Source organism: Mirounga angustirostris, unplaced genomic scaffold (genome assembly GCF_029215605.1).
Source record: "Mirounga angustirostris isolate CCGP_5_RB_7025 unplaced genomic scaffold, mMirAng1.0.hap1 SCAF_8, whole genome shotgun sequence".
Classification (NCBI taxonomy): Eukaryota; Metazoa; Chordata; class Mammalia; order Carnivora; family Phocidae; genus Mirounga; species Mirounga angustirostris.
Window position 1 is genome coordinate 14,458,551 of NW_026991716.1, and position 26,620 is coordinate 14,485,170.

Here is a 26,620-nt window from a genome sequence, read left to right on the forward strand (position 1 = left end):
GTTCCAGGAACCCGTCCGCCAGCACAGGGGAGAGCGTGTGCACCCCGACGCCGTGCTGCAGAAGGCTAACATCCAGCGGGGGTTCGCAGTTGGGGCTCAGCACAGAAATAAGCAGAGCATGTGGCCGCTGGAGACTCCCAGGTGAAGGCCAAGCAGCTCCCTTCGTTCTTCCACGCCCTTGCTACTCAGCAGCAGGATTCCTGGACCAGCACCATCAGCACGTCCGGAGAGCTAGCTAGAAATGCAGAAATCTCTGGCCCACCCAGACTTCCTGAGTTGGCGTCTGCGCTTTAAGACCTCCACCGTGATTCCTAGGAACGGTGCAGGGGGGCAGGACCGTGGTCGGCTCCTCTTCCTCAGAGCCACCTGCTTCCACTGCTGGGCCCAGCATACGATGTCCAGTAACTTCACCCACCTCAAATGCAGCCAGCAAGCACTGAAGGCCCTCTTGCTTCCCCCAGAACCTTTGAAAAGACAAGTTAGTTAGGACCAGAAAGTTAAGTGATAAAGCTCTTAGCTTTACAGGGCAAATACTCAAGACTTCTCCTGGAGACAGAGGTAAGTACCCAAAAGCAAAGTTGTTTGGGGCTTTTGCTTTGGGGCAGTGACACCCCATTGCTGCTCTATAGAGCTGTCTGGTATCTGATACTAGAGAGATGACTCTGAGGGATTTTACATGTTATATTCCTTATTCCCAGATTATTCAAGGACGGACATTTGGGCTACATCTTTGAAAGTCCTAGGAAGCTAATTTATGTGCAGCCACCACCCCCCCGCCCCCAGTAATACCCGATACATGAGGTGGTTTTCCGTCTCCATAACTCTGTTTGCTGATGAACTGACCTGCCCTCCTCCCAAACCCTGTCCTCAGCCAAACTGTTTTCAGCGGTTGATAAAACACGAGTCAAGGAAATGTTTTTTTTTTTTTTAGACTTTTTTTTTTTGGTTTGTTTTTAAAGAAACTGCATACATCATCAGAGACAAACAATAATTTAAATACCATGCAGTTTCTGTATGTACAAAACCTAGGCCATAGAGATCCAGTTTAATTTGTATTCTATTTACATTGTCTTCCTCATACAGCCATCATCTGTTAAATTAGAACACAGGAGCGCGCTCCTATACAAAGACAAACTATGTACAGACACCCGGGAAGCAACTGGAAAAAGCAACTGGTTTGGGGATTAACAGACAGATGGGAAGAAAAAGTCATTTAAGGTGACCTCCACCCACCGCTGTGCACAGGGAAAGCCTGACATCCCATTCATCGAAGCTCACACCACGATATTCATTCGGCAAATATAAATACATGTTCATAAGCGGGAGAAAAATAAACTCAGGTTTTTATCACATCTACCATCACATTGTTTGGTTTCTCTAATTTGACATAAAGGCTAAAGTTTTAAAAGTTTTACAGGGCTTTGAGGGCCTTTGGAGAGGAATAGATCAGCAATTTTGAAAGAGCAAGTAGGCCGATGGCAGTCCCTTCCGTCAGAGATGGTGGGGGGCAGGGTGGGGCAATGTCTGATTTCGAGAGGGAAACCGTTCGATTTGAGAAATTTCACGTTTTTCCTCTCACGCTAATCCAAATGACAAAAGGCTCCACTGGGAATGTATCTGCACAAGACCTTTGAGAACTGCAGCTTTTTCAGAAAAGGGATGCATTTTAAACCACCTAGCCCATCTCACCTTTCTTTGTAACATCTTCCAGTTGTCCTAAGAATACAGCAAAAAAGAAAGAAATTTGGATAGATTTTTATCAAGACCTCAAGATTTCACAGAAGGAAAGAGACAGCAGAGACCCCCATCCTGTGGTCCACTGAGGTTGCTGAGCCCCCTACACTGGGCTTGAAGTAGCCCACCTTGATGGTGGGTGAGATCTCAGGGGCATGGAAGGTTCACCCCTAATTCCTGCAACTGACTTCTCAAGAAGGGTGCTCTGCAGGAATTGAAGTGGAGATTGTGTTCCCTGTCCTCCGTGCTCAAAGTGGACTGCGACAACAGGGCACTTCAGGCAAGATCCCTGGGTTGCCGGCTGTCTGCAGGGAAATCGATTTGGGCGTCACGTTCCCGGGGCCTCGGAGGCCCAAGAACCGAAGCCAGCAGAGAAGCCACTGGCCTTCGAAGGAGGAGTCCAGGCCCGGGAAGGAGCTCCCTTAGGCCTCGCTCCTGGGCCCGGGGAAGGCCTGCCCATCACGCCAGGGCCCTGGGAGCCGCACGAGGCCAGCTGGGATTACAGGAAGCTCGGCCTCGAGCCCTGGCCGGGCAGGCACCCTGCCTGGAACACCTGCCTGCCGCAGAGAAGTCAAACGAAAGAGCCCGACCTCTTTCGTCATACCATTTGCACATTCAAACGTCAGTAAGCCTTTCGGGAAGACTGTGTTTACAGCCACACTGAAGTCCCGACCACGTTTTCCCTGAACAGTACCCTCCCGCGGCAGTTAACTATCCAGACTCAACATTCAGAGAAAAGGATCTAGCGGTGGTGCCCCTCCTCGGGCCAGGCAGTGGCGCGCTCACTCCGGGGGGGATGAGGAGAGCGGACGACGGCTTGGCGACGGTGAGTGGGCACCACCTCCAGGACGGCCCTGAGCTCCCCCCAAAACAGGCCCGGCTCCTGGCTCAGTGCCGGCCGGAAATGAAATGGCTCCTCGCTGGGTGTGCGTCCCCAGAGTAACGCTTCCCACACGGCTGGGGCTGGGCACTGGCTCACTCTGTGCTATGCCAGATGGCATCGAACTCTCGGGCACGTGTGGAGGGGAGCGCGCCACTGCCTGGAGAGACGGCGCTAACTGGGCGACCGCTCCAGAAGGCCAGGCAGAGCTGTGGGGCTGAGGGCCCTCCGAGGTCTGTTAGGAACGAAAACAGAAGCAGCTGCGACGGGCCTCATTAAGATCGTTGTCAGGGTTTGGGGGCTGTCCTCCCTCTCACTGCATGTCCTATCCTTGGTGTCCCTCTGTCAAAAGAGCACTGCCTTCCTGTGGTCCCAAGGGAATGGGACAGAGAGAGAGACCTCCCCAGCCAGGCTTGCCAGCACCATGAGGGAGAGGAAGGAGTCTCTCCAAACAGGAGCGGGAAGGTACGGCGTGGGCAGGCGTAGCTGGTGTCTGCACGATTCTGGCCTGTGCCAAACCCTGGAGCTCCCCCACAGAAACTCTTCAGTGCAAAGACAGGAGACTAGAAGGCCATCAAGTGGTCTGGAGTGCCCGTCCATCGGTGGCTGGACAGTCTTTCGGGACTGGGCTCTAGCTTGCATGCATGGGTCCTATACTCAGAGGCCGTTTGTTAACTTCCAGGCCACACAGTCACCGGCCCCAGGGTGCGCAGAGAAAAACGAAGAACACCAGCCAAGCAGTTTCTTACCCCAGCCTTTCTGTCCTCACCAGGGTCCTCACACTCAGACGCACGAATACCATAGGAATACCACGGCGGTGGCCGTGTGCCTAAGATCACCCGTGACATTTGGCTTTTGTGACACAGCTGGGTCCGTTCACTTGAACTGAGCAGATGACTGCTTTCCCCTTCTAAACCGGAGCTCCCTAGAAGGCAGCTCAGCTCAGTCTGCAGGGACAGGCTAGGGGCTCTGCGCCCGCCTTCCACACCTGGAGCCTACACACCCTTGGGACCAACAGTCAACCACAGACTCCCCGAGAAAAGCATCTTCCCTTTTGTTCACTGCATGGATGACGGCTGAAGGGGGAGAAAGGACAGGGGCAACCGCGGATAGGGCTCCCTCTCAGCATCCTCCTCTGGGCCGGACACCTACAGCCAGTGTGTCTGGTCAAGTCTAGAAGGCCCACCCGACCATTTGCTTTGCAGTCCGTTCCAGGCCAAACCCACAGCCTCGGCTTTCTTTGGACCCAGGTGACACACACTTTAGGGGAAGAGGTTCGCTGGGGCCTAAATGAGCCTAAAGGAGGTTGGCCTGCTGGGCCTGGCTGGAGAGGCCGGGGCCTGCTCCGAGCGCCAGGGAGTCTTCCGTCCGACCCACCGGTGTCCTCGGTATCCGCGTGGTGCCAGTGGTTCTGACCGCCGAGCGGTGACCCCCGTATTTTCGCAAAGAGAATCCTGATCACGTTTCCTTTTATTTTTCTTCTTCTTCTTTTTTAAAAAAAGGCAGTTCAGAAGATTTACATCATAATGGGGAAGTGAATAAATACCAGCACTTATGGTTCTTATAAATTTATGTTTTGAAGACAGCATAGCACTCAAGAGGAATTTGACTGTTAAGGTCGGTGAAACCTAGGAAAACAAATAATTACATCAGGACCGAGGGGCTATTAAAGGAGCCAGATTCCCCAGTCCGAGCTTTCTGTCCTCACATGCCCCGTTGCTGACAAGTGCCGGGCTGAATGTGGTTAAACCCCCACCCAAAGGCACATGCCGACAGCTCTCCTCCAGTCCTTGAGCCCCACGGGGTTCACCTTTGATTCTGGAGCGGTTTACTCTGGAGCTCCTGGGGGCCCCACTGGATGGCCCTGCTGGCTCTCAGCCTGGACTCTGCAGCCAGGTAGAGCTCCCAGCCTGTGTCTCCGAGTCCAAGCACTACAGAGCTGGTACGTCCTGTTTCTCTAAAATGGTCACCGTTTAGTACGAGTCCTAAGAATTGAGTTGATGACTCTGTCGCTAGCTAGCCATATGACCTTCTATCAGCCCCTTAAATCTCTCTGTGCTTCAGTCTCATCAAGGCTCTTTTCTTCTCAGCCTAAGTTTCCATAAAAACCCACTCTGGTGTTATTGGTGGTCTGGCACTAATCAGAACTTTCGTTTGGATAATTTAAAAACTAGGCTTTCAGAAGGTCCCACTTAGCCTGGGCTGTGATGCTCCTTCCCCGCAGGGGAACTTCACACTGACCCTTCACCTTCTCCACCCCCCCCCCACACCTGCCACACCACCTGCGACCCGGCGGCAGATGGGAGAGTTCCTGGAAGCAAATATTACAGTGTGAGGGGTGGGGGAGGGAAAAGAACCCCTCGATACACTAACCTTGTTAAATGTCTACTCAATTCATGAACTTCCATTTCGGTGCTTTTAAATTCATTGAGCTCCTTTCGAATGGCAGCCTGGAATGAACAGAAGCCCGTGAGTATGCGGAAGAGGGAAAGGAGTTCGCCTTTTATTTCCATTTGCTTTGACGAAGCCAGATGCCAAAGTACGGAAAATGAACTCTTTCACTGGGAGGGGAAAAAGAAAAATCACCCAGCACCTACTACGAATCCTCATCCTGCTAAATGTAAATGCAAATGGCTAGAGCTGGTGAACTGTCCGAAGTGTCCTCGTCTTCCTGTCTTCACGGAGCGCTGCCTTCATCTCCCTTAGGTAAATGACCTGAGCTCGCCACAAGCATGGTGATGCCTCAAGATGGAGCCTTCTAGAAGGTGTGGGTCAAACTCCTCAACCAAATTAAGGGAATTAAGGGTGAGTGCCCCCCTTTGATTTATAAAGACCTCACTCATTTACAGCTCTGTTGACTCTGAGGTGATCTAGGTCATCATCAAGGACATGGGCTGAGTGGGAACGGCCTCCTCCTTCCAGCACTGGCCACAGAGGGGAGCTGCGGCCCAGGGGAGGGCCAGGCAGCACGCTGCAGGACTGCAGAGGGGCCAGTGGGACAGAGGTCTGGCTTGGGGGCAGCCTCGCTTCTTCCCCGGGGGCTGAAATTCTTTAGGTGGGACCAGCGCCCCCCCCCCCACCCCCCCCAGAGAAGGCAGGCGCCCAGTGTGCCTGTTTACCAGCCTCAGTTACCACTTCCTGTTCCTCCTGCGGGGCAGCCTGTGCGGAACTAGAGTTCCCTCCCTGCTGCTATGCACAACTTGAGCACGTGCGTGTGCGGACACACTGTACCTTCCCTCGGCTTCAGCTCAGCGCACTGCAGCCTGCCCGGGAACAAGAGGGCCAAGGCCCCGTTTATGCGACCTAACTGCCGGGTGTGTGCGCGTGTGCATGTGTGTGTCCGCGCGCGCCTAGCGGCTGCTGGGACCATTCCCAAGATCACTCCCCACAGACGCCTGCACAGGGAAGAGAGGAGTGCTATGTTTAAAAGGAGGGCAGAGGCTTCCACTCATCAGGGCCTGTGTGGTGGACCCACACTGTGGCAAGCACTTCGGGAACATCGGTCGGCCTCCGACCCCATCCTTCCCCCCACGTGTAGCAGCTTCCCTGTGTTCATGCTCCCTGCGATTGGTCGGGCCAGAGTGTCGCTGCAGAGGACCTTGCCACTTATAAAAGTGGTTCTTCTAAGAAAGCCACTGGCCCTGGGAACTCGTGGGGCGAAGGCAGGCCTCTTCAAGAGAAGGCCCCCAGTGTCTCCCCAATGTCACTTGCACACTGGGTGTAGTCATTAGACTTTTTTTTTTAAAGCTCTCCCATTCCCTCATGATGACTGGACTAGAGTCACAAAGGATTACGAAGCAGAGGTTATTTTGATACATGGTCCGGTGGACACGTAAGAATGAGGTCTCTCTCCCAGCGGGGAGCCCATGCGGGGCCTGAACCCATGACCCTGAGATCAAGACTTGAGCTGAGATCAAGAATCAGATGCCCAACCAACCGAGCCACCCAGATGCCCCAGAATGGTGCATCTTTGCCTCCCATCTTTTGCCTCATTTCCTATAAAATGAACTCAACTTCCGATTATTCTTCGTTTTCCAAATGGATGAGGGGTTAGTGAAGGGAGGCAGGTTTTGCAGTCTCTGTGATCTCTGTCCCGTTTTTCCTATTAGGTTATGATACCCGCAGTCTCTTTTGGGTTGGGTGACTCCTCCTGGGTGCTGAGGACAGCGTCCTCTTCCCTGGAAGTCTGCGCGGAGCGCGGAGCCTAGCACTCGTGAACCGTTCTGTGCCCACCCGGGCGCTCTTGTGTTCCTCTGGGCCCAGCCTCCCTCGCCGCCTTTCCTCCTGCCGCACGTTGCATGATATTACGTGACTGTCTTGTGCCCTCTCTACGGCAGCGCAGAGCCAGTTCAGTGAGCCCCGGGGGAGGGAGTGGGGCAAGCAGCGCCCTGGGCAGGCAGGCCCCGGCCACCCAGCACCCCCTTAGGGACACTGCGACCACAGCTTTGATGCTGCTCTGGCTACTGGCTCCAAACTGAGGTATGAGCCCCCCCCCCCCCCCCCCCCCCCCCCCCCGCTTACTTTGTCGGCGGCGGTGAGGCGGGTCCACGGCTTGTCGGCCCTGCGGTCGTAGTCCTGAGCGTCAGCCACCTCCACGTAGTCGCTGAAACGGATGAGGATCTTTCTTTCTCTAAGTTCTTCCACCGTGGGTCTTTGGCTGAGCTGCAGAGAAGGAGAGAGACGGACCATCAGCCAGAGAAGTTCAGGCGGCCTGGTCGGTTTGCGCACGTACAGGGCAAGATGAGAGGCCGCCAACACATCCCACAGCGAGTGCAGGCCGCGGCCCGGCTGGGGAGCCAGGGCTTCAGACGCCTGGGCTGCGCCTTCTGCCGAGAGACGCAGAGCTTTGTCATCCCCGGAACTCGCTACCGGCTTATCCGGACAGACAGCCGGGCTGTCTCTTCCTTACCGACACGGCAGCGCCTCCTCACAAGCAGCTCGTACTCCGCGGGTGCGGGTCTTCCCACACCTGTGCCCCTCGTCCCAGCGGGTGACCGGCCCCGTACACCGTGCCGGTGTCTCATCTCGGTTTTGTAAGTCCACAACCATGTGTCAGAATGAGTGCACTCTGCAGGATGGGCTTGTAAATCATCTTACACGTGTGTGTGTGTGTGTGTGTGTGTCGGGGGGGGTGTTTTAGACACAAAGGTGTATATGCAAACATGCAAATTCAGGGGTACAGCAATGATCTAGGAGGTCCGAGGGGACGCTGCTCCTCAAGAAGTTCAAAGGAAAAGCCAGTCCACACTTGCAGAGCGAGGCTGAGTTTGTGCCAGGGAAGCGGGGCGGGGGGTGGGGGATGGGTCTGCGGGGAGGGGTGAGTTCATAGTGACTTCACCGCCTCCCCATCCTAGTTCTAGTCACCAGCACCCTTCCTTTGTACTTGAACAGCACAAGGCTGTCGTTTTTATTAGCATTTCCTGCCACGAAGTTGACTTCTTCTGGAGCAACACCGTCACTCTTTCATCAGGAGGCTGTCCATTGAGGTTTAACTGATGTTATTTAAAAGCAATTTTTCCTCTAAGCCTGGGACCTTATTTACTTCTATTAATAGAAAATGCAGTCAGATACAATCTTACGGCAAAGGCCTATAAACCACCCCCCCCAACACACACACACACACACACACACACGAATCCGAAGCACCCGGCTGTTCTGACTCTGTTTCCTGGCTGCTCGGAGGGCCCCGGCTTGCTGCTAGCTGGCCCACGGCAGACATGGCCGGTCAGAGGACTGCCCGGTGGTAATGGGCAGAATGGAGCCGGGACTGCGAGGCTCCAGGTAAGAGCAGAGCCTACTCGCCTGGACAACGGGTAGCTCCCCGTCAAAGTGCTTCCAGTCTGTGCTGAGGCCACCCTGGCTTCCCCGGGACCGGGCCTTCCAGAAGCAGTGCGGGCCTGTCGCCAGAAAGCACAGGTCCCCCAGGCTTTATGGGCTGCTGTGCATGAGAGTGGCAGCCTGTCCTGCCTCGAAAACCTGTTCTCTAAAATGCGACTTCAGGGAGCTTTTGCGCTGTCATGAAAGCAATACAAACACTGTTTCCACATTCTCCCCACCACATAAGGACTCCCACTCGAAATCCCTTGTATTTCTTAGGACTGGCAAGATTTACTGCGGGGTGCTGGACAAACTTAATTTCTAAGTGCACCACGACCAGAACAAGGCTAAGCGGGGAATTTCTAGTGATTATTTCTAGAAATCATGATCTGGATATTTTACTAAAAGACTTGACGGCAGAGAGTCCGGAGGGAACAGGAAACGAAATGTTAGATCTAAAGGTCAGGGACTATTTTTCATGCCTGAATCCCATGGAGACTCTAGACAGCATCTCTCCAAATCAATAGGGCGCTGCACCCAAGCGCTCCGAGGGAGGGAGTGAGGAGGGCACCAACTTCGGGAAGCTCCCCTGTGGGCACGGGCTCGTGCCCCTGGCTCCTTGGTGCCCAGAGGGGCCTCTGGCTGGTGGGTGATGGAGCTCTTGGGGCACATGAACCTGGGGTCCCTCCTCAGAGGGTGAGGAAATCATCTTTGTGGCCAAAGTCCGGTTTCTGGGGATGGTGGGCTGGCAGAAGGGGTTAGTGGCCTTACGTTTTAATCTCTGGCAGAAATACCACTTGCTACCAGATACTGAAGAGTAAATTCCTTGAGACCCAAATCCCACTATTAATACAACTTGACCCAAGTGCATGTCCCTGCCTCCCCTCCGTCTTTCCCTCCCTCCTTCCTTCTTGCCATCCATCCATGGAGCTAGCTAGCATTTTTTGTTTTTTTTTTGAAAGGGGGAGCATGTCATTTTGGGGTTAGTCTCAATTTGGCTGAAGAAAAAGACTGGTCTGTTGCTGTGAGCATCAGCTCCTGGGGTTCATTTTTCTCACTGGTACCTTAACGTTAAATGGAACCATACTGAGGAAATCCTCGGGCTGCGGGTAACTGAAAACCACCACTGGCATCTGGTCCTGCTGTGCTCAAGGCTCCAGGGGGAATGAACCTGCCCAGGGCCTGCAGGCCCCACAGAATCCCCACTTGCTGGCAGGCTCCCATCTCCGTCGGCAAAAACAGAGGTGAAAGCTCCTTTCAGCTTTTCTCTTAAAAACAGTTCTTCCTTCCCTTAAACCCCTTTTTCTCCATTCCCCAAGCCTGTCCCGGGGAGGGCAGGTGAAATTCTCAGGCAGCTTTCCTGCCGGGAGGGAAGAGGAGCCAGTACTCCTGTCCTGGAGCCCCTGCCAAAATGAGGGGCTACCTGGGGGTCCCCATCCCCAGCGGACGCCACCCTCGGGGATGTGGGTGGGCAGGGAACTCCTTTCCTTTGCCCTGCTGCCAACTGATGCCGTTAGCTGGGTTTCTGTAAGAAGGAAACGTATGCTTCAGTATTTTCCTATTACGAGTTTTTAGCAAGAAACCCCTCAAGTTTGGGAGAATTTCTGGGCCCAGCAATCAACCCCAATGAACGTGATGAAAATTTGATTTAGGTTTTTTTCCTGAATGTCTAGACCTTTCTGTATCAGGAAGGACGGGTTATCACCAGCCTCCTCATTTCAAGGACACACTTAAAACAAGCTAGTGCATCTTCCTCAGGCCCCTTCACTACTCAGGCTCGGGAAGAGGGGGATGCCCTGTGCCCAAAGACCGGGTGCTCAGAGGGACTTGGAGGATCAAACCGTGACTTGGGTGGGGGCACCCGGATGAAGTGAGGTCACTTAGCTGTCGTTTGGGAGGTCCCCACCAGGGGGACGCCAGCCCGTCATCTGGCCCTGCAGGCACCTGCTTATCCTCCTCCTTATAGTTGGGGTGACATTTGGCTTGTCACCAGATGCCTGGGATGCTCCGAGGAGAGAAGGTCCAAGAGACACAAATCATCACCCTAATAATTGGTATGGGGTTTTAGGATCTCTGAATTTCTTCCTTTATATAATATTTCTAGGGAGAAAAAAATCCATTAATAAACCTTTAAAAATTAATTTTAATGGGTCTCTTCACCGTCTCTAAGATTTGAGTATCTTTCCCTCAAGATGGTCCCTGTAGGAAGCTGATTAAAAACACTTTAGTCAGACAGAATATAGTATTTCTTGTGTACTATCAATTAATTAAACTTGTCATCGTCATCCAAGAATAGCCTCAAATAAGAGTCTGTTATTAGGCCACTCATATAGAATTAGGTCCATTTGGGTCTACTTTGTGCTGCCAAGCCGTCGATTTTTGGGGTTAAAATACATAAAAATTCCAGCTGTATGACTTTAAGTGCTTTTCAAACACCTTCAGTAAATTTATCAGTACTTTTGGCATTTTCCTAATCAGTAATTCAAATTGGATTTGGCATAATACAGTCCGTTCGTTCTCAGTTAATAGGTAGGGAATAATATCAGAGGACGCAAGGGGAACTCTCAGGGTCACAGCCCAGAACGGTGTTACATTTGAACTATTGATTTTGGCAATGAATTTCCAAAGCTTGGTGAGGTGAATTTTTAGTGAATCTGGTGAATTTTTTAAAAAAACAAAATGTTCACTGTGATTGAAAATATAATGCACCTGCCATCAAGTTCCTTGGGGAATGGGTGTGTGTCACAAAATCAGGCGACAGAATGTCACCAGCCAGAAGGCCTGCGGGTCATGATACTGAGCCAGCCACCGTCCCCAGGAGAAGTCCTGCTGAGCCCAGAGCCGCTCGCTCTCACGCCTGAGGAGCAGGACCACTGAGAGAGCTGCCCGGCGCCTCCCCCCCACCTCCTGTCCCAGCTCCCACCTGGAGAAGCCACTCACCTTTCGAGTTAACCTCCTCTTGATCTCTCTCTTCTCCTCTTGTTCCTCCTGTTCATTCCGAGCTGCAGGAAACAGTGAAGATGCTTTTGATTCTGGGTGTATCCTCTGAACGTCTGCAGGCTCTAGGCCGAGCCCCTCACCACTTGAGAAAGGGGGGGGGCGAGCTCCTGTCTTCTGCCCTGGCCACCCTCCGGCCTGCCTGTGGGTGGGATGCTCTCCCAACTGCCCGAACGGTTTCAAACGGGTGGTGAGCTGGCTGGCCTTCTCCCTTCGCTTTCTTTATGCCACATGGGGGTTTCAGGTCTCCAGGCAGAAATGCTGGGCTGAGAAGTGTGGCTTCGCGGCAAGGAGGGAGGTCCTACACGCGTGGGGCTGCTGCTGGCCCGGAGGCGGGCATCGGGGGAGAGGTGAGGCTCCCTGCTTGGGACAAGACCTGTGCCCGCTCAGCTCTGCCTCGGGCCTCCCAGCGACTGACGGGGGCTCACTGTGATGTGGCCTCGTGCCTGGTGCTCTGTGGGGACAGGAAAGGAGGCTGGCCCGCGGGGGTGCCGGCCACGTGCTGCGGAAACGAAATAAGGGCACGGCTAACGCCAAACGCAGCCCCGCTGCACGGAGGAATTCCAAAACGCTCACCTTTCGCAAGCCCTGATTCCATTAATTCTTTGAATCTTCCAAGAAGTCCACAGAGCAGGTGGGAGGCCAGAGTGTGGGACACAATTGCCTGCATTTAGACTTTTTAAGGAGTGTCTCAGGAGAGAAGACTTCGGAGTCTAAACGTTCTCAGCTTAGTGTGTGGGCTGACTTACTCATCAGATGTTTAAAGAGCCGCAGGTAAGAGGGTCTGGGGAATGGAGCAGAGATATGGAGGGCAGAGAGCGCGGGCTTATTTCTCCTTGTAAGCAAAGTGGGTGACCGTGGGCACGCCACTTTCCTCCTGGGCTCAGGACGGAGGCACGGGTCTAAGCCTAAGATTGTCTATCAAACTGTGTCAGAGGGGGCCTCTGCTTCTCGCCCCCCGACTTGAGAAGGGCATTAGTGAAAGCAATCTCCTTCAGGGTGGTCTCCTGGGCACTTGTTCTGTCATTTTGAAATCCCTGTTGTTGAATTTTGTTTCATAACTCATCAAAGCAGCGCACCCTTGCAATTCAGTCGGCTCAGGATAGGGCGGGTCTTTAAAAGAGGGAAGCCCCTGTGCACAGAAGCGGGTCCCACCCAGCTCCTCCTTGCCAGCCGGCAGCAGCCACCACAGCCCGAGGCCACGCACGCTGAAGGGGGCCACACTTCCCACTGGGAGGGACAGTGGCAGGTTAGAGCCGAGCCACATCCCCAGGGGCACAGTTTGACCGCTGTGACTGCTGGGGGGGGGGGGCGTTCAGGACCTTGTTCAGAGTCACCAGAGGACCCCAGTGCAGCATGCCCCCCAGGGCCCCCACCCCCAAATAAGAGAGAGAGCTCCTTCCTCTGGACGTAAAGATCTTATCTCCCTCCCAGAGTTCCCTTTAAAAATGCAAGTTTCTCTTGGATAAAAACTCCCCAAACTAGCCAGCCATTAACATCTTAGTATGAACCAATCGATCCGAGATAAATTGGGAGGCAGAAAGCAAGAAGAAGGGAGACCGCAAACAGGTGCTGTCTGCAGGGGGGCCAGGGGGATGACAGTCTGGAGAGTGATGACCCAGGGGGCGGATCCAGGACTCTTGGTTAAACGTAAAGGCTCACAGGATAGTAGGGCCACGGGGGGCCCAAGGGACCGCCACATCTAAATGTAAATGAGGGTGGAAAAGCCGAGGGAGTGAAGTGGCTCGTCAAACGCCACAACGCTACGCGGCTAATTCGGCAGCCAGCCAGCCCAGCTTTTTTGCTTGCTAGGATAAGTGGCCCCCCCTCCCCGCGGCCCCTCCTCCTCTTTCCTGGTCGGAGCCTCATCCCACAAGCCCCCTCCGAGCCATGACCCCGCACGGAGCTGTCCTCTCCCGTGTGTGTTTCGAGGGTCCCCCTGAGGGACGGGGGCCACACGCGACCGCCTCTGGAATCTATACCTTTAGTTCAAAGCCATTTACAAACCCAGGGCCATGAATTCTCGGGCTGAGGGTACCAAGACAACCCCATTCGGCAACTGGGAAGAGAGGCCAGGAGAGGGCCGTGATGTCATCACGTGCTGCCACGGTCAGAGTGTGCTCATTATGTGCTCAAATGTGCCCAGTGTCTCATTGGCTGCTGGACAAAGCCAGCGCTGGCCCCGGGGGCCGGCAGGGTGGGGCTGGAAGGCTCCGCAGACCCTCCAGGCGCCCCCAGCCCCCCCCCACCCCGTGGAGCCGGGCACCCTCACACAGATGGTTCCCCCAGGGACCGAAGGCCCAGAGGGCCAGGCTCGGCATAATTTGCGTGAGGGTGTTTTCTCATATCATGAAAAGTTTCTTGTTCCACAGAAGGGAGATGGGGAAAAAAAAAAAAATTCTTAGGAAAACTAAGTTCCAGAACGCAGGGAAAAAAAGAAGAGTTCACGGAAATAGGAAAATAGACGTTCATTTCTGAAAAGTTTCAAAACTGAAACGATCAGCCTGTTTGAACTTGGTCAGGCAGTTCTTTCATTTGGCCATTTGAACGGGATAAGAAGGAAGAGGGACTAGAACCAAAGGGGACCCTGGGAACAATGTTTTAATGTCACCGCTTGGGTCGCCTGAACCTAAGCCCCTCAGGCTTCCTAGACCGCCTAGTGTGTCTTTTCCAGAGGCTTCATGAAACCGCCTCTGAGATCTGGGTCTCTTTCCAGATGGCAAGAAAAACCCACCGTGAGGGCCCCGCCCGTGGTCTCCCAGGGAGCTGGGCACGCAGCAGGCGGGAGCTGGACCTCCTCGTTCCCAAACCCGAGCCCTTGCTGAGAGAAACACTATTTTCTGCAACTTGAACAGTCCCACAGAGAGTGGCAGCCCCTTTGGGAGCAGGTTGGGGGCCACCAAACACTGTAGCGAGATTCCTCCAGAAAACAACAGATCCGTGTTGGGGGAGTGTGTGGGTGAAGAGGCAGAGGGGGAAGGAAGCATGTTTGCCCAATTTCCCACTTCCAGAATAAACGGACACCTGTTTTTCTTTCCAACAACGGAAAGGTTATAATGGATCAGGTATCAGATTGGGGCAGAAAAGGAGGCCAAATGCTTCCCCGACCGTGGAAATCACCTGAAAAAGTTCTCATTCCTTTTATAGCATATGAAGCTTTGAAACTGCTAAGGGCACCTCGTGGTTGGAAAAAAAAAATATACACACATTCCTAGAGACCTAGGAATTACGTGAGGTGCAGCCAACACAGGAAGGCCAGTCTTGAAAATCATGCCCGCTGAGAGCTGGGGAGGGGAGGCAGCCGGCCCGGAGCAGAGAGGCAGGAGGTGGACGGAGGCCCGGGGTTGCGGGCCACCCCCCTCCCCACAGCCCTCCCCAGGGGAAATTCAACGGCCCACGCTCAGCAAGCCATTCAAAACCGACCAAGACCACAGTGGGGAGAAGAAGAAAAGGAAGATCAAGAACCTTTTAGTTTGGTCTAAGTGGAAATATCCAGCCACTCAGACTGAGGCTTCATGTGATCGCGTGTGCGTGTGTGTTTGTGTGTTTGTGTGTGCATGCGTGCGTGTGTTTGTGCGTGCACACACGCACGCATGCACATGGCCTGGCATTCCTAGGAAACTCCGCATGGCATGTGTCTCTCTTTCCTAGGGAGAACTTAGAAGCGGATGTGGGGGGGGAGGAAGGGTCATGAATTAAACTAAAAATACTATTTGTTGACCATCTCGGGGAGAGTGTTGGTGAGAGTCGTAATGATGATGGGGCAGACGTGGGCAGGGAGGTTTCGTTTTCTAAATTATTTAATATCTCCCACCACGCGGAGGAATCCTGGTGTCCCTGAGATGCTTGTTTCTTGTAGTAGGGAATCCAAGGGGATTCCCTCTCTCTATTCAAGTATCTCTGCGTCCTGAACCAAACACACAAGGGGCCCGGTGAGTCTCTCTTGGCAGAGAGAGCGTCTTCGGCCAGCCTGCCTTGGGCTGGTGGCAGGAGTCCCGAGAGGTGGACGTGAAGCATCCTCACTTGGAAGTGCTCTCCTAGACTTTACATCTAATTTTCGAAGGCAGGGCGGGGGCTTTATCAACAGCATGCAGCTGCCGTGAAAAGTCACGGTTTCCAGCCCCAGTCTGCAAACGGCCGTCCGCCTTTCGGCCATCGAGACAGAATCTGTGGTTTCTAAGTCAGTTTCGGTTTGACAGTGACCCGAGTGCTGCTTGGAATCATTTGAGTGAGTCCCTGGCCCCAGCTGTACACCTTCTCTGGCTTCACCGCCCACCAAGGGGAAGGTGGTTCTCGCCGTCTGCGAGCGTCCAACGAGCCGAGCGGACTCGGGTTTGCCTCCTCTGCCGGGGAGGCTGCCTGGGATGTTCTAACACGCCAGGATGGAGCGTCGACCACCCGTCATTTCCACACAGGCTTGTGGCCCACACACTGAACAAGAGCCAAAGCCGGCACACGGCCGCGGGCGGAGTCACTTACGTTTTAGAATATTCCTCTGCTCCAGCTCCTCCGCCGTCGGCCTCTGGCTCAGCCGCCTGCGGAAAAGATCCAGGAAACGTTTTTGGACCGCGTCATAGCCTCCTTGGGTCATTAATCTCCCCGGCCCTTGCAGGTGCATGAGGCGGAGCGAGAGGCTGCAGCTCCTGCCCCATCCTGTGCCGTGCGAGACGGGCTCTGACCACCACCGCCTCCTCAGTTCCTCAATTTCAACCCCAGGAAAGGCACCCTGCGTCATGTCACGCCAAGCTGACCCTCCTCCTTCCTCCCGTCCTCCGCCCCTCCCCAGCCCTGCTCCGCCGGGGCCTCTGGGCCAGTGGACGCTTCTCGTCACAGAGGCCCCATTCTTTCATGCGGCCTCCTCGCTTCGGGACAGTGGCCTCTACCCGCCCCCCAGGGTGAGAGCTCGCTTCTTGCCATGTTTGTGCAGATCCAGTTAGGACAGAAAGAGGCTCATGGCCCCGGGGAGACACAAGACAGCGTGTCCTGTCTGCGAAGAACAATAGATGCTCTTCTTCTTGTCCCCACCCACCCCCACCAGAGCCGCCTTAGACGGGGAGGACAAAGGAGCAGGAACTGCAATGTCTCTCCTACCCTGGCACGTCATGGGGCCCTACCCAGTGCGACATGGCAGCAGGGGCGTCAACTGGTTGTGATGCAACAGTGTGGGGGGGGGGCGGGGACGGATGATGGTGGCCCCGCGTCCCAGCAGAAGTCACCGGAGACTGGGAAGGGCCCTGCGGAGGACAAGTGCAAGCTGGTGTGGGCGGATAAAGCACCAGGGATGAGCAACACAAACAGTGGGGCCCCGTATTCACAGAGACGTTTTTGTATTTTGAAGCTCCTGGCAATTATTTAACGACCCTGCAAAGTTGAGCATCCTGCTCCACACCATGGGAAGAGGCATGTGCGAGAGGAGAAAGTTGCGGAAGGAGTCGCGGGCTGCTCGGCGGCCTGCACTGGGACCTAAGGGGCGCTCCCCCAGGAGTACAGGTTGTGCTTCCTCCCCGGGTATCGGCACCTGTGTCTCCAGGTGGCAAGGCGTTTACACCGTGGGATCTCAGGAGAGACCCGGAGTGAAAACAGAAAGTGCATGGAGTTACTGAGTGCAAAGAGTTGACATTGAACGCTTCTTGTCACCTGCAATTCTCCTCATTGCCCTGGATTCTGAGAGACCCCCAATGGCATCACCATTGATGCTCTAGGGAGGGCACGGAAGGATTTCCGTTCAGATACCAGTCGGTAAAATCTACAGCACCTTGGAAACGGCTGGAAATTGTATTCCGAAGTGTTGTTCAGTTTATAAGCCCACTGTCGTGTTCGTTAGTCATTTGTTCTTCCAAATGTCCCATGAAGACACTATTTCTTCCCATCGACCAGGGCCCGCTGTATATTTGGAAATTTGCAATATTGGAGACTCTAAATTGGGACTCCAGAGTCTCGAAGTCTTTCCTAAAATAGCACTCTCAGACCTCGGGAGGAAACTGTGTCATTGGTCTGGAATGCGGACTCTGCTCAGAATGAGCTGCGTGGAGGCTCTGCCCCACTTTTCCATTTATCTTCCCCCAGAATCCTCGCTTCGTTTGTAGGGATGGGCAGTCAGCTTCAAGGGACCCCTTGGTGGAACCCAGGCTCTGGATGCCGCTAGGGCTGTAGGTCAGTAGGTTTTGAATAAGCTCCTGATTCAAGGTGGAGCTTGCATCCCAGAAGTCTTATGCCCAGAAGCGTCTGCAGAACGTTCCCCCACTGGCTTGTGCTGAGAAGCCCACTGATTCTGTCGCCAGACCCGTTGCCTGGTTCTGTGCTGGCTTTTTCGTTGTTTTTTCTCATGGGTCACATTTGGCGGGGACAAAAGGATGAGAGACTGAACTACATGCACAGCAAATTCTGTCTGCTGGGCAACCTTAGATTTAAAGACACATGCTTTCGAGTGAGGCCCCCTGTTTATGTTTCATTTCTCCTAAAAGGGTCTGAGAACATCGAGGCCAACCACAGCGATCAAACGGAGCTAAGCCCTCCCCAAGGACACGTACAGTAGTGAGGTGTTTTGGTTTTGAAAATGAGATAGGGTAGGAAAATCATACTCTGGCATCATGATGACAAAGCACAAACAGCTCAGGAGTTAGGGAATCTGGGTTCTAGTTCTGGCTCCGCTCTGAACCTACTTTCCGTGGACAAGGTATTGGACTCCACTGCAAATAATAACTAGTAATTTAATGGCTAAGGCTGACGTCATCCCTGTCTCGTGCAGGCATGGTTCTTAGAAACAGCGGCTATGTACTCGGCCACATCCAAATGTGAATTCATTTATGGAGCGTGAGCAGGGGTGGGGGTGGGGGTGGGGATAGGAAAATAAGTAAATAAAATACATACTAAAATATTTAAATAAATGCGTTTGTTCATTTTACAAATTACTGGGTGAAGGCCAGCTCCGGGCCGGGTTCTGGGTTGGGCACTTGGATGAGTAAAAGAACGGATCAAGGTCCTGCCTCTGGGGGAGGCAGTCACTGATCAGGTAGTCAGGGAAGCAAGTATGAGATGTAACCGTAGTAACAGGCTGCCAACGGGAGGCACCTGGGCATGGATTCTGACCAAATTATGTCAGGAGAGGGGTCCCAGGGGAAGGGACGCGGTGTCCCGATGGGAAGGACAGACGGACGGAGCCACGGTGCTGGAGTGGAGACAGCGAGGGGAGGAAGGAAGGTGGGGAACAGGCAGGGGCCAGGCTGCGTGGCCCACGAGGCGAGAGGGCAGGACAACACCCAGCACGTCGCATCCCGGAAGCGAGGTGGGAAGATGGGCATGACCGGCCCAGGGTGCTGAGTGCTGCCGAGAGGTCAGGCGAGCCTCGCAAACGGCCCACGGGGATCAACACCAGCTGGGCTTGCAGCAATCTCGCCTAGAGCTCTGCCAGGGCGAGCAGGGAAGGGAAGCCAGGCAGGAGCGAATTGAGAACAGAGGTGAGAAAATAGACAAGTATGCACGATTCTTCCCGAAGCTTGGCTGGATGAGAGAGTTGCGGGTGAAGGGGGCTCTGGCGAAGTTTATACTTTTTACTGGGAGAAGACTGGGCGCGTTTAATGGAAAGAATCCGGATGAGGGGGGCGCCTGGGTGGCTCAGTCGGTTAAGCGGCTGCCTTCGGCTCAGGTCATGATCCTGGAGTCCTGGGATCGAGCCCCGTGTCGGGCTCCCTGCTCAGCGGCGAGTCTGCTTCTCCCTCTCCCTCTGCCTGCCTCTCTGCCTACTTGTGCTCTCTGTCAAATAAATAAATAAAATCTTTAAAAAAAAAAAAAAGAATCCGGATGAGGTGGTGGTGGCAGGAAACTACGTAAGGAGGGAGGAGGCTCAGCTGATGGTGCAGGAGTCCCGAGGAGGCAGGAGGGGTTGGGGTCCAGGGACAGAGAGGCCTCCCTCCTCAAAAGCAGGAGGAGGGATGGCTCTTGACCGTGACAGGGGAAGCAGGATGGTATGTGTTAGATTTGGTACTGGAATTAATGAAGAGCTCCCAACTGATGGCTTGCAGTTACTATAACACACGGAAGTTGGTTTATCACAAGGATGACTTCTATCAGCTTAAAATAATACCTTTCCTTGACAGGCTGGTCTTCAGACGGAGGCAAATTCATAAACTAAAGGGATAAAGCTCTAGCGTCAGAATTCTCGTGGCTAGCTTCTTAGGGAAGGACCCAGAGCAGCCTGACATGGTCCAAGTAAAGGCTTCTTTCCAGATCTACTTGTACAGAAACACTGGTCACTGGAAAGCCAGATAGCAGAGCACATTACTGTATTAATGAAGTGGGCAGTTTTATGAATAATCCCAGAGAGCAGATAACTCCAAGAATAAAGACAGAGGTGCTTTCTGAGTGTATTGTATCTTTTACCCCTGTCTTGACGGTACGTTTAAGTCACTGTATCCGACTTAAACTCACATTAAATGTAAAAAGTGCTTCCTGACTCTGTATGTAGACATGACCATTTATATGCTATATGATAAAGGCAACATTTTTGGGAGTTAAACTTTTCTGTAAAATGAATGATCCCAAAGTAGGAGTTTTAATGTGTTCTCAAGTGATCTATTCAAATAGCTTTGCTGGTATATATGTGGCCCTGGTTTATTAGGTATCTCTGAGATGCAAAATTGTTGTCACTCTTCAAACGGTTTCTTCTTTACATGACCACCGCTAAATGATCTGCACTGGCTGCAAACTGAAAAATCACCGAGCTCCTGTTTAAATGCCATGCGCCATCAATCGCCACCTAGGAGCCTTCCAGGTTCTTGCAGAATTTAGAAACGGATGTTCTGTAGTGTCAGTTTGAACAACTCTATGCTGGTGACTGCAAGAAACAACCACATAAACTAAGGCTTTTCTTTTTCCAAGCAAGGACCATGACAGACAAACAGGCCAGAAGCAAACAGTACTTCGGCTTTGGCCTCGGAAAAAGGAGAAAGGAGACCGTGAGAGAATGTGGTGGCAAGATGCTTTAGGCAACACGCAGAGCAGGGAGGCTGTCTCCCCAGAGACGTGACAAAAAACCGCTGAAGGTCTGGCCTGACTCCTGATGCTGACGAGGAGGATTCATTCTGCCGCAAGGAGCTAATGAGCCTTCTGCTGGTGTCAGAACTGCAAGGTCACGGCTTTCATTAGCCTTTGCAACTGCATATTGTTTGGAGGGCCCTGATTTTAAGGTTTGGATCTCTGAAAGCTGTATCTGCATTTCAGGAGAAAGCAAAGCAGAATTGACGTCGGTCTTCTGCATCTCAGCCCCAGGGGGAGGGAACGGCCCTTCCAGAGGGGAAGAGAAAACGGGAAGGACTCGTCCTCTCTCCTAAGGCAGGAGGAGACGGTTTCCCGACTGCCGCTCTGGATGGGAAAGGGTGCAGATGGGCCTGGTGGGGCCGCAGGGAGGGGAGACGCGCTGAGTTACGACCCTTCCTTTGGAATCGTTCTGGAGAACGTGTCGGTTGCATGCGTTTGTGTGTGGCCTTGGTCACTGCTACATCGCCAGGTGTTAGGAGGCCACGGAGAACTAAAAGGTGCTTTTTACTTTTAAAAATATTTTATTTATTTATTTGTCAGAGAGACAGCGAGCACACAAGGAGGGGGAGTTGCAGAGGGAGAAGCAGGCTCCCCGCGGAGCAGGGAGCCCGATGCGGGGCTCGATCGCAGGATCCTGGGACCATGACCTGAGCTGAAGGCAGACGCTTAACGACTGAGCCACCCAGGCATCCCCAAAACAGGTGCTTTTAGTAATTATTTAGCCCAGATCCTACTCGTCCCGATGCCATACACGCTCCTGGGAAGATTTTATCCACAGTCGTGACTTCAGTTCACATCTATAGCCCGGTGACTCCAAAATCTATACCTCCAGTTATAGTTTTGAGTTCCAGACCGCCTTTCCAGTTTATACTCCTACAGGCTGTCAAACTCAGAAGGTCCTAAATGAATTCATCCATCTTCCCCTCCTGTCCTGACAGTTTTGCATCCCCGTGAGCTGCCCAAGCCAGGAAACTGGGAACTGTCCTTGGTGGGCTTGACCCTCAACAGCCAATCCACCGCCAGGTCCAAACCATGTCCATTCCAGCTCATTCCAGCCCACCACAGCCGGAGCCTCTCCCCGGGCTGCTGCAGCCCATCCCACTCGGGTCCTCCTCCACCCCAGATGGGATGGTCTTTCTAAGGGCAAACCTGATCACACCACTCCCTGCTTGAAAACTACGCACGCCCACCCAGAGCCTGCAGGAGGGAGTCAAACACCCAGGGTCCTAGAAGAGTCCTTGTGATCTGCACGCTTGCCAAGAATCCTCCCAGCCCACCCCGTCCTTTAGATGTAACTGCGTCTTCTTCGTTTCTTCTAGATTCACATGCCTTTCTTTATAGCGACGCATTCTCTCTCTCGTTCTCTTTGTCTGGTGGTAATCCTCAAACTCACAGCTTCAACCTTAAACATCACTCCCTGTGGGCACTAACATTTTGGTGAAGGTGCCCCCACCATGTGTGACAACAGTCCCGTATCCCCCGTATGCTGGTGCTTGTCCTTCTTGTTACGGCCCAGCCTGTCCACTAGACCCCGGGGCTTGGGCTCTGTGACATGGGGCCACCTGGTCCCCTGTCCACCAGGGTCACCTCATGAGCACAGACCTGGGCGGCCACACAGGGACCCCACTTAGAAGGGCCCCCGCGCTTGGGCTCCAAGGCTCTGCTGCCATTTTGAAATTTTCAGTCCTTTTTGAACAAGGGACCGACCCCCTCATCTGCAGCACCTAGCACCGAGTCTGGGAACTGGAGTTGCTCCATGTTTGTGAAATCATTAAATGCACGTTGCCCCATGACTATCCCTCGTCTTTGCCCTTTCCCTCTCTTCTAGTTCTTTCCCTAGGGCAAGCACATGTGTTCTCTGTCAGAAACAAAACAAACCACCCTCCTCCTCCACTCCCCTGTCCCTCAGTGAATCTCCACCTCCAGCCTGCTCTTGGCTGCCCGACCTCTCCAAAGAGGGGTTCAGGCGTGAGGTCTCAGTAAACCATCGCAACCCTGGCTTCTGTCCACACCATTCTACTGCCCTGGTTCTCCGCTGGACAGTTCTGCCCCCAGGGGACCTCTGGCAAGGTCTACAGACATTCGTGGTTGTCAGGACTGGGGAGGCTGCTTCTGGCGTCTAGCTCAACGTCCCACCCTGCACACGCCTGTCCCTCACAACACAGGACTGGCCGGGCCATGCGACAACAGTGACGAGGTGCGGGAACCTTACTCTCCCGAATCAGGTCAGTGTCAAGGTCACTGAGGATTAACGGCCAAATCCAGTGGCTTTTATTAAGCCCTCATTTTCCCTGACCTTTCTCTACCGTGTGGCACCTTTGACTAACAGAGACTTCTCGAAGCTCCTTCTCCTCTGGTTTTCAGCATGCTCACGCCTCCTTCCACACCCTTAGCACCTGCTCCTGGCAGGTGGCACGCCTGGGGAGAGCCCCAGAGGTGCCCTGTCCTGGGGCCCTGTCCAGAAGCAGCACCATCCGTACCGAGCCCGGGTCCGCCACCTGACAGGCGGGGGCCGCAGAGGAGCCGGCCTTCTCCCCACGCCTCAGCCTTCCGTGCCCGTGTGACAGAGCGAGGGACCCTCTGGGTGCCCGTCTCCGCAGACAGACTGCCTAGAATCCCGGTGCTCAGAACGGGCAGAGGGCAGAGCTAGGAGCTCCCCCTGCTGGGCTCCCCCGTCTTGATCATGGCCTCACCCCCGACACCCATATTACCCACTGGCATGACCACCTTCTCAACTAGACCAGGAACCCTTCACAGGCAAATTACGTCTTATTTATCTCTGTGTTTCTAGACTCGGGATGGCACCTGGCACACAGGAGGGGCTCCACAGATTTTCCATGATTCAATCAATGAATAATACTCCAACCCAGGAGTTGTGCCCTCGGGGACGGCCAGAACTCTGGGCCCTACACCACGGTGGCCGGCCGCTGAAGACGTTCCTCTGGGAAGAATGAACAGCAGTTTTGCTTTTATACCTCAGGACTCTGCCCTGCTACCCTTTCTCTCTGCCAAGAAGGCAGAGCAACTCTTAAAATTATTGATCCACATACCCAACTCTTTCCAGGAATTTCAGTTAATAGTTTTCAACTTCCCCTCAAGCTATTAACAAATAGCCTGGTTCTAAGCATGGGAAAGAGCCCAGAGAGGAGAAAACGGACTGGGGTCCAGGGCCTGCCTCCACCATTAACCAGAAGGTCGCTTGGGCGCATTATGCCGCTGTATCTCCGCTCTGAGTCCCACCGTCTGACAGGTGGCTGTAACCACAAGCTAGCCCGCATGCCTCCCAGGAGCTCTGAGAGGCCCGAATGAGAATGAGAGAAAAATCCCTTTTAAAAGTAAGTAGAAGGCGTGAAATTTTATTTTTGGTAACTCGAAAAAAGTCTCGGACCTCAAGTAGATAAACAGGTACCCTTAAGAAAGAAAGAGTATTGCTTTTGATGGACACAGACCATCAAGGCAAGGACAGAGTGATTCCAACGAAGAGAGGAAGCTCTGGGTGTCACTGCTGAGTGACTGTCATGGACGGAATCACGGGGAGGTCGACGTGCACAGCCCAGACAACATGAAAATGGCATAAGACTATATACTTACTTTATTTACCCACTCATTCATCCACTCATTGAAAAAATATTATGGTTCCAGATTTCCCCGATGCCTCTGCTTTGTTGGGCCTCAATAAACAACATACACAACCCGTGACTACTTTCTGAAGCAAGGCAAGGGATGAAGAGTTGGGTGTAGGCCCCGGGTTGCCCCCTCCCACCGGGACTCCTCCTAGGAGCTGTAGAATATGTGCAGCTCGTGCTTTTCTCATATTCACCCCCAACGGGCCAATCTCTCAGGGCCATCAGCGCCCCCCAAGAAGAGTTCTGAGGGTACAAGAGGAGGCAGAGGCTGGAAGACAGGAGACAGGAATCCCTAGCCTCCTTCCCCCTCCTTCCTCAATGGGTTTCTGGCCAATGTCCTCTCACTGCCTCCCACAAGCTCCTATTTCTAGAAACAATAACTCAGGTTCAGATGAGATCCCATGCTGTTTAGAAACCCAGAGAGGAACATACAAAACCCCCAGAGAGTCTCAGATGCCCGTGTGGAGGGGGTTTTGGTCACATTATTTTGCCAAGTTTCCTACAGTCCTCCTTTATGAAAAGTCCCACACCCCCCTACTCCTTCCTGAACCATCACTCCTCAATTGTAAATGTAAAGCTTCATTTAAAAAAATATTTATTTATTTGAGAGAGAGAAGAAGTGTGCATGAGCAAGGGGAGGGGTAGAGGGAGAGGGGGAGAGAACCAAGCAGACTCCCCACTGAGCACGGAGCCTGACACAGGGCTTGATCCTATGACCCTGAGATCATGACCTGAGCTGAAATAGAGTTGGATGCTTAACTGACTGAGCCACTCGGGTGCCCTGTAAACCTTCATATTTAAACTAATAGTCCTGCAACCCAAAGGAGGGATACTGAATGTAGTTACTCTCATTAAACTCTAAGTGCTTTCCTATGACATGATAATCTTTCACAGAATCTCTTTTTATATATGTGATGTACCAAAAAAGACCAGACCCCCCCCCAACCCAACCCCCTCCCCACACATACTTTTTCTTTCTAGCAGCATGGTGCACTTTAGGAATGTCTAACCAGTCTGGATTTGCAGTTTTGCATTCTTTGGAAATCTTTTTAATTGGATCAGGAAAGATGAATGGAATGGGTTTATCTGTCTGGGAAAGGATCTATTTATATGGGAAAGGGACAGAGGAATAAGAATGGGAAAATGTAGTGATATGGACACTTCCAATAGATTTTGCCTCGATTATAGAGGAAACGAACAGAAATGATCTCTCTCTACTTTCTTGGCCTTATCTACCCAATGCTTTGGGCGAGTCCTTGCGAGAAGAGACTGTCTTCCCTTAAATATATTCCCCCAGACTGACTGAGCTCATAGCACGTATCTACCAAGGGACTCTCAGCTCCCAGCTTGGTGGATGGGAGTCTAAGTTCTTCCCTCCCTTAGGCTCTTCTCTCCTTATGTCCTGACGTCCGGTCACACGAGCTACCATAGCACCTACATCACACACAACCCCTCACTCTCCTACACGTGCACTCGATGTGTGAGCCCGGAGGGGAGTCACAGGGGAGCGTGGTCCCAGTGCCTGGGCAGGCGGCATCTCAGGGCTGCAACACTCCACAGGAGCCCAGGGAAACTGGGCAGACTCCATAAGCGGCCCTGGGCCATGACTGTACCGTCCTTCTCAGGACCATCAGCAACACCAACTCCCGAGGTGTCAGAGAAACACCCCCCTCCATCCTGAGGGAAATGGCTGATTGTGGAACATTCCTTCAGGAGCAGTCTCCTCCCCCAGGAGAGTAGGCTGGCCGCCAGGTCCTTTTTTTTTAATGGGGGCAGGGCAGAAGGAGAGGGACAGACAGAATCTCAAGTAGACTCCACACTCCGTGTGGAGGTGACGTGGGGCTCGATTTCATGATCCTGAGATCATGACCTGAGCCAAAATCCAGAGTCTGACGCTTAACCGACTGAGTCACCCAGGCGCCCCATGACCGCATGTCTTTAACCAGAGGAAACTGTGAGGCTGAGCTTGTCTGAAGGCAGAACCCCACCCACGGGGGGACGCTCGGCCTCTCAGAGCCCTGGAAGGCCTCCCTCTGGGCATTCACGGCAGGAAAGGGATGGGAAACCATCAACCAGAGCAAAGCACTGGGCCCTTCTCAGCACCTTGCTTCTCAGTCAGGAGACAGGCTCTCCGAGAGAGAGAGAGAGAGTTTGTGTGTAATGTGCACATTCTCCTCATGCAGTAAGGGTTGTACAGAGGTTCTGGCAGGCTCTGGTCACCTCAGTTTTACACACATCCCACACATGTGTGGTTCTGCAACTTGCTGGAATGGCCACCACAACCTCTCCTCCCATCTGTGTGAAGCTCGGTTTAGGTGTCACCTGCGGTTACAGCTTTGGGCTCAGGCCTGCCCTGCACTCCAGGAATCACGCATCAGTGTTGGACTTTGCCTCCTTGTGTCCCTCTTCCTCGCACTTTCATCCCTGGTCCTGGGGCCTGAATCCAGCTCCAGTGGCGAAAACAAGACGATGCTCATCATTCCCGCTGATACTCCTTTCCCAGCTGGACCTGCCTGCCATGGCGCGTGGC

The 26,620-nt window shown here is 53.3% G+C and overlaps 1 protein-coding gene and 1 long non-coding RNA gene across 10 annotated transcripts in view; one reads left to right on the forward strand and one right to left on the reverse strand.

Moving 5' to 3' along the window:
• Nucleotides 1-1,316: 1,316 nt before the first annotated feature.
• The window catches only part of PHACTR1 (phosphatase and actin regulator 1), a 316,524-nt gene continuing 291,220 nt past the window's right edge, over nt 1,317-26,620 (reverse strand). For all 9 annotated transcript variants that reach the window (XM_064597166.1, XM_064597170.1, XM_064597167.1 and 6 more), the window contains 5 exons: nt 15,908-15,963; nt 11,372-11,433; nt 7,136-7,276; nt 4,988-5,064; nt 1,317-4,242 (listed from right to left, as the gene is read on the reverse strand). In XM_064597166.1, the coding sequence (XP_064453236.1) occupies nt 4,227-4,242; nt 4,988-5,064; nt 7,136-7,276; nt 11,372-11,433; nt 15,908-15,963 (352 nt within the window). In that variant the 3' untranslated portion in view covers nt 1,317-4,226. The remainder of the gene's footprint in view (nt 4,243-4,987; nt 5,065-7,135; nt 7,277-11,371; nt 11,434-15,907; nt 15,964-26,620) is intronic.
• Nucleotides 18,354-24,635, forward strand: LOC129045562 (uncharacterized). The gene is made up of 3 exons (XR_008505478.2): nt 18,354-21,165; nt 22,374-22,689; nt 23,256-24,635. It is a non-coding gene; the product is annotated as an uncharacterized LOC129045562 (long non-coding RNA).